The 7,923-nt window shown below is 37.2% G+C and overlaps 1 protein-coding gene across 3 annotated transcripts in view; it reads left to right on the top strand.

Annotated features, from left to right (window-relative positions):
• Window positions 1-7,680, top strand: part of LOC126272738 (solute carrier family 52, riboflavin transporter, member 3-B-like) — a 99,277-nt gene extending 91,597 nt beyond the window's left edge. For all 3 annotated transcript variants that reach the window (XM_049975794.1, XM_049975795.1, XM_049975796.1), the window contains exon 3: window positions 7,327-7,680. In XM_049975794.1, the coding sequence (XP_049831751.1) occupies window positions 7,327-7,521 (195 nt within the window). In that variant the 3' untranslated portion in view covers window positions 7,522-7,680. The remainder of the gene's footprint in view (window positions 1-7,326) is intronic.
• Window positions 7,681-7,923: the final 243 nt, after the last annotated feature.

Genomic DNA, 7,923 nt, shown 5'->3' on the forward strand with positions numbered 1-7,923 from the left:
AGAATGTTTGAATAAATTTCTTTTCTGGCAATAAACTGATGTTATAAACATTTATGCTTAGTGTACTACTTCTCTAGTCACAGTGTGTTGTCAAAACATTGTCCAAGAATGGTAACAACTACTCTGCTTAATATCTGGAAGTATACCCTTAAACAGCATCCATCCTGCACTCAACAATCTGCCCTATCCGAACACATGTCTGCATTTATTCTTGAAGCAGCTTATTTTCATAATAGATTACTTGATGTAAATGTGCAAATAAGAATTGGAGGTGCCACAGTTTGAAAATTTAGCAACTATTTACATTGATATCTTCAAAACACTGATCCTACTGTGTTGCGTATAATGATATGTTCTCTAATACAGGACTATCAATGAGGCAGAGAAGAAGCAATATTAACAACTTACACATTTGTAGCAATGAAAATAAAGGAGAAAACAGACTGGTAAAAGAACCACACTAAACACTTCCTGACAAATTAAATGTAAAGACAAGATAACATTGGCTGTATCAAGTGCAACTTGAAAAAAAATTAATAAAGCATTCAGTGGACAAGATCATCTACACAAAACCTATAAAATTTGATTCTCATGTCCTAATGAATGTGCCCTCAGACTGTGAGAAAGTAACTTCCACATGAACAAGAACATACTTTTCCAAATGGGTCACATGTAATATTTACCACCACCATGCGAACAGTCCCTGAAGGCCCACAATGGTACTGAATGGCCACCATGTTATTCTTAACCTTTAGGCATCACCAGATGCAGATACAGAGGGGCTGGTGGTCAGCACACCACTCTCCTGGTCATTGTCAGTTTTCGTGGCTGCTGCTGCAACTTCTCAATCAAGTAGCTCCTCAATTGACCTTGAGAGGGCAGAGTGCACCTCGCTTGGCAACACCACTCGGGATACCGAGACAGTGGCCTGTCAAAGTGCTAGCCAAGCCAAACAGTGCTTAACTTCCGTGACCTGAAGGGAACTGGTGTTACCACTGCAGTGAGGCTGTTGGCCAATGTGGTATGTAAAGATTTTCTAAAATATATAAGCTTTTTATACATGTGGAAAGTGTCATATCACATACCAAAGTAATAATGGAGCATATGTTCCATCACCAATACATTTGCCATGTGCTTCTCAGGTGATACGATTCGTTATTTACATAAAAAAAAGAACCCTATGGCCATTTTGTGGCACTTGCCACTTATGATGCATGTACCTGTGATCTGTACATACTGCACCAACTTTTGTAGGTGTTATGGAACTGTTCATACTTCGATTAGCTTGACACCACGTTTCTGCTTGGTTTTAATTTTCATACTTAGTCATGTACAAAGTACAAAAACTAGAGTCAAGAAATGTCAATCATTATGAGTACATCTCTATTGTGGAAGACTTGTCAAGTGCAACCGCACCCTTTGCTATCAATAGACAAGTATTGGTTGCATCAGATTCAGCTTTGTACATGATCACACTGGAAGGAAACTGCTAATTTTTAATGTTATAAGTTGTGGGACACACTGTTTATTATTAGCCACTTATCTATCTCACTTTTCATACGAGATAGCTACCACATTTTTTTCACTTCTGAAAGTTTTACTGTAAGAATTTGTAGAGAAAGATTCCAAGACTTACCAAGCGGGAAAGTGTCAGTAGACAGGCACAATAAAATAACACACAAATACACACACACAAAATTTCTAGCTTTCGCAACCAACGGTTGCTTCTTCAGGAAAGAGGGAAGGAGAGGGAAAGACGAAAGGATGTGGTTTTTAAGGGAGAGGGTAAGGAGTCATTCCAACAATCCCGGGAGCGGAAAGACTTACCTTAGGGGGAAAAAAGGATAGGTATATACTCGTGCGCCCACACACACACACACACACACACACACGTCCATCCATACATATACAGACACAAGCAGACATCAAATAATTTTGAACCAAACGACTCCATAGTTCAATGATCATCTCCAGAAAATAAATGTAACAATTATTTAATTTATTCATTGCCTACATCTACAGGATTATTCTGCAACTCTCAATTAACTGCCCAGTAGAGGGGTCCTCGAACTATGGACTATCTTCAAGCTATTTCTGTACTGTTCCACTCTTGAATGGCCTGTGGGAAAATTGAACACTTACATCTTTCCAAGCGATCTCCGAATTCTCATATTTTATTATGACGATTCCTTTCTAAGTAGGCAGCTACCAACAAAATATTTTCACACTCTGAGGAAAAAGTCCTGCTGCAGTGACAAACTCCTTTGTTTTAACTATTGCCAACACAATTCATGTGCCATATCCATTGCACACACTCCCCTCTTTTGTGCTAGTACAAAATGAGCTGCCCATCTTTGAACTTTTTAGATGCCCTCAATCAATCCTACCTGATGCAGATCCCACATCGCACAGCAATCCTCCAGAAGTGTGGGGGACACGTGTAGTGTAAACAGTCTCTATAGTAGTTCTGTTGGATTTTTTAAGTGTTCTGCCGATGAATCGGTCTTTAGTTTGCTTTACCCACAACATGATCTATTTGAGTGCTCCAATTGAGGTTATTCATAATTGTAATCCGTAAGTACCTAGCTGAATTTACAGCCTTTAGATCTGAGAGATTCATTGTGTAACCAAAATTTAGCAGATTCCTTTTAATATTCAGGTGGATGACTTCACACTTTTCATTATTTAGAGTCAATTGTCACTTTCACACCATACAAATATCTTATCTAAATTGTTTTGTAATTTGTTTTGAGCATATGATGACTTTTTAAGGTGGTAAATAACATCACCTACAAACAATCGAAGAGGGCTACACAGATTGTCTCCTAAATCATTTATGTAGATTAGGAACAGCAGTAGCCAATGACCTTGCCACAGTGGATACACCGGTTCCCATCAGATCACTGAACTTAGGTGCTGTCGGGCATGGCCTGCACTTGGATGGGTAACCAACCGGGCTGCCATGAGCTGTTGCCATTTTCTGGGGTGCAGACAGTCTCGTCATGTCAATTGAGGAGCTACTCGACCGAATAGTAGTGGCTCCGGTCAATGAAAACCATCATAATGATTGGGAGAATGGTGTGGTGACCATACGCGCCTCCTATCCACCTCAGCAAAGGGTAACACGGCGGTCGGGTGGTCCCGATGGGCCACTTGTGGCCTGAAAATGAAGTGCAGGAACAGAAGCAGGCCTATACACTTCATTGGGGCCAGATATTACTATACTTTCATTTTACTTCATCACTTTCTGCTAGTTACTTTTTGACACGATATCATGAATCCAATCTCACCACTGAGAAGATACTCCACAGACAAGCAATTTAACTAGAAATTGCTTCTGAGGACCAGTGTCAAAGAACTTCTGGAAATCAAAAACATATGGAATCAATTTGATATTCCCTGTCACCAGCACCCCTTACTTCATAAGAATAGAGAGCTAGTTGTGTTCAACAAGAATGATAATTTCTGAATGTGTTTGCTGTTTGTCAATAAATCTTTTTCTTTGAGAATTCATAATGTTTGAATGCAGTATATGTTCCAAAACACACTGCAAATCAGCTTCAGTAATATAGGTCTGTAATTCGGCAGATCACTCCTACATTCTTTCTGTCACTAATTAATTGGTGATTGTATCAGATTTATCAATCATTATTGTCTCCATCATGAAACTATGTTCTATTTTTTTATTTCCACTTGATGTCACAGCATTTGGATTTGTCTTGCACTTTACTATGTGTAGAGCTATATGTGATTGTCAACAAACTAGCCTAGACAAGAACGAATAACTGATTGAAAGAATAAGTATCTCATCTGTTTATAGTCTCCAATGGTATTACAAACCATAAAAATGTATCCAGCAAATAATACTGGTACAGGACATAGTAACACTCTTGTTTACAGCAATAAGGCAAATTTATATTCTGATGGGTACCTTGAGCTGTAGGAATCCAAAGCGATGAAGAAACCAACGCATTGGTGATATACAGGGTGAATCGGAACTGCACAGACAGAATTCTGGAGCATGTTCAGTGATACAAGCATTATATTTTGGGTGACCTGTGGTCTCTGGTACGTTCATTAGAGAATAATAAAATAATAATGATTTATTTATATTTGCTACCAGAATTATCACTGTTTCTGCAAAAATACTTCCACAGCAGTGAAAACATGAGTAATATGGAATCGCCAAAACTCAGTAACACACAAGTATCTGGTTATTCGTGGGCAACAACGTACACATGAAAAACCACTGTGGTGTGGCTGCCATCACTGCAGGTGCAAGTGCAGCTGAGAGTAGTGTCATTGTGCTCCTTTCCCAATCCACTGAGTGACTCCATAGGTGAGATGCACATTGGCGTCAGTATAATTACCATAATACACTGTATCACTGTACACATACAACATTGCATCCACAAAAACAAAGTTGAGACAGTACTGAATGCAAGATTGAGCACCAAGAGTAAAGTAGGTCTTACTTTTCTCGACAGCAAGCATCATGAGTGAACAGAACAAATTGGTTTACAAACAAAACACAGCACACACTGTTGGCATTTGCACTTTGTGCAGATATTTTAAATGAAATATCAATACAAGGGATAATAAATCAAACAACATTGATTTGCTCTGTAATGAGCAACCAGAAACCAAAGCCCCTTAAACCAAAGTATTTCATAAATATCCCTAAACAACATCTGAAATTTTATAGGCTTAGTTCTGGTCCACAGTGTGTATGTATTTCGGCCTGGTGAGCTAGTCCCAGTTAAATACAATCCCATCGTTGAAGATGAAAGAAATTTATCAACAGTGTCTGAAAGTACATTATAACAAGTTAAGATTGAAAATCAATTTTCAGGCATTAGAGGATGACATGTCAGCATATTAAAAGACAAGATGTACATTTAACAAGGTTAAAGACAGGGCGCTGCCCTGTAATCCAAATTTAACTCCTCTGGAGAGATGATAAATCAGTTAACAGAAACTACAGTATACCAATCTTAGTGCAACTCATTTTAACTTCTTGTGCTTGATAGGTAAACAAAAGGATACCTTTGCATTTGGAAACTTACCCTCATGTTTGGGTGATGTATGAATGAGTGGAGTGAAAATTTTGTAATTCTCACTCTCTCTTCCTCTACATCTGTGTACATACTCTGCTAACCACTGTAAAGTGCATGGCAGATGGTACTCAGCATGGTACGACATGTTTGTGTTCTTCCCATTCACTTCACATATGGAGTGAGGAAAGAATGACTGGTTAAATACCCCTGTGCATGCTGTAATTAGTCTAATTTTGACTTCAGTGGTTATGAGAGCAATATATAGAAAGCTGAAGAATGTCTGTAGCTTCTGCACTTGATACTGGATTTGAAATTTTGTAAGTAGGATTTTGCGGGATAACTTTCACTGATCTGATCATGTCTGCCAATTCCGGTTTTCATTTCTGTGATGCTGTCCCATGAGGCAAAAAGAATCTATGGTCATTAATGACACCCATCCTTTTCTGTGTTCAATATGCCCTGTTAGTCCTGTTTGGTATGGGTCACACACACTTTAACAATATTTTAGGACGGGATATACAAGTGATTTGACATTCTCCTTTGCAGACAATGGATTTTTCCAGTATCCTGCCAATGAACTTACATCTGCCACCTGCCTCAGTTATGTCTCTGCCTATGTCATGATCCTCTTTTAAATCCCTGCAAATTGTTACACACTAGTATTTGTATGAGTAGACTGATGGGACTCGAATTGTGAATCATTGATTCTGCAGTCATTGGAAACTATGATTTTCTTTGTAAGGTGCATAATCTTATATTTATGAATATTTAAGGCAAGTTACTAATCTTTGCACCATTTTGAAATCTGATAATATTTCAACAGTTTTTGAGGCAGTACTTCAATATAAATAACAACATAATCTGTGAAAGTCTGACGTTACTATTAATATTGTCTGGTACATCATTAATACACAACATGAACTGTAAGGGTCTCAACACACACTCTTGGTTCATATCTGGACTTACGTCTATCGATGACCCTCCATCGACGATAATGTTTCACATTCTCCCTTCAAGAAACGCTTAATGCAGTCACAAATTTCACTTCAGACCCATTGTGTTCATGCTTTCTATAATAAGCAGAAGAGTGATACTGAGTCAAATGCTTTATAGAGGTCAAGAAATACTATTTACCTGGTTGCCATGACCTATGACATTTACGTCGTCATGCTCAAGCTCAAGTTGGGATTCAAATGATAGTTGTTTCCCGAATTCCTGCTGGTTGGTATGGATGTCATTATGTTTGAATCAGCATATGTTGCAAGATTCTAAGATGAATCGACATTGAGGGTATTGGATGGTAGTTTTATTGGTCTGATTTGTGCTTCCTTCTAGCCACTGGGCACGATTCTTTGTGTCTGTAGTATATTATGACAGACATCTACCTTTGTAAATTGTAGTTTTAACACATTTCTAAGCAAATTTCTCTTTGCCGTTAACAGATGTCTCCCAGTAGAAACTGAAATAATAGTGCCACTGGCGTATGAAAGGAACCCTAAGTAAAAAAAATGCATTGAAACACCAACCAGTTCAGAGTGCGAATGATACAAAACGGCCAAGATAAACAAATATATGCAACTAATTTAACATTGTAGAAAGTAATGACCAGGTAGTCCATGGACACATCAAGCAATATAATTATGACCTACTCTGCCTTATAATTATAAAAACTAATTATATTTATATTGTCATAGTTAATGAATTAATCACTAATTCCAGGCTCTGTTATTGTTCACATTATTTTAAAATTTTATTATAACTATTTTACATATCTTTGACAACAGTTGTAAAGGAATAAGTACTTTCACATTCAGCATTTACAAAGATTCATTCAGATTTGGAACTATGAACTATCAGTATATGATTGAACCATTCTGCCCATGCAAAACTACTGTTTTTCTAGTTCTTTCTTTTCTCAGACAAAAGTAATTCTTTCCAGAAAATACTGATTTGTGGCAAACAAAACCACAGTGGGAAATTAAGCTATTAAGTACAACAATAATTTAAAGTGGTCAACAATACAAACAGAATGAAACAATGAGACTGCTGACGTGTCATTTTCAGTACTACACAAATGCTCTGCACTTTCTGTGTATGAACCTAAATTAAAAAAAAAAAAAATGCTTAGTGTCAGACAAGTTTGCAGTGCATAAATTTTTACTGATTCACACAGCACTCAGATAGCAACACTTTAATATGGAAGTTACATATCTGTATCGAGTTAGTAATATAAGTAAAAGCCTGATCTTTTTCCTCTCGTTTCTTTCAGGTTACTTCATGGATCCTTTTCACGGGAGGCATTTCCTATATCAAGATGTCAATAGCATCTCTGTTTCGCCGAGAGGAAGGTCGAGCTTTGGTCTGGTGTGGTGCAGCACAACAAATGGGTTCTGCTGTTGGATCTGTTGTTATTTTCATCTTAGTTAATTATTCAGACATTTTTCACTCTTACAGCCCATGCTGACACCAAGTTGAAATTGTGTCTCAGGTTTTAAGCTCCTGTACAAAGATCAGTATTATACATTTGCCTGTATGAGTATTATGACTGGTTACGTGATGACTTTTGTAGTGTGTTGTATATGAATTTTTTTTACATGTAAAATAAATTATTCTTTTTTAGGAACTTTGTTGTTAATGATTTACAAGGAGATAGAACTCTGAAACAATAACATGTACCATTTCAAATGATATTTCTTTGTAATAAACCACACTAGTGAGACAATCCAGCAAATACTGAAAAATTGGAAAAAAAAACATGTTTTGAAATCTGCCCAAACTCATCCACATCAACTTTTTTTCGATATCCAAAAAATGAATTATTTCATTCCATGACTTAATTTCATTCAAATCAGAATATTAGCCACAC

Source organism: Schistocerca gregaria, chromosome 5 (genome assembly GCF_023897955.1).
Source record: "Schistocerca gregaria isolate iqSchGreg1 chromosome 5, iqSchGreg1.2, whole genome shotgun sequence".
In the NCBI taxonomy this organism is placed as follows: Eukaryota; Metazoa; Arthropoda; class Insecta; order Orthoptera; family Acrididae; genus Schistocerca; species Schistocerca gregaria.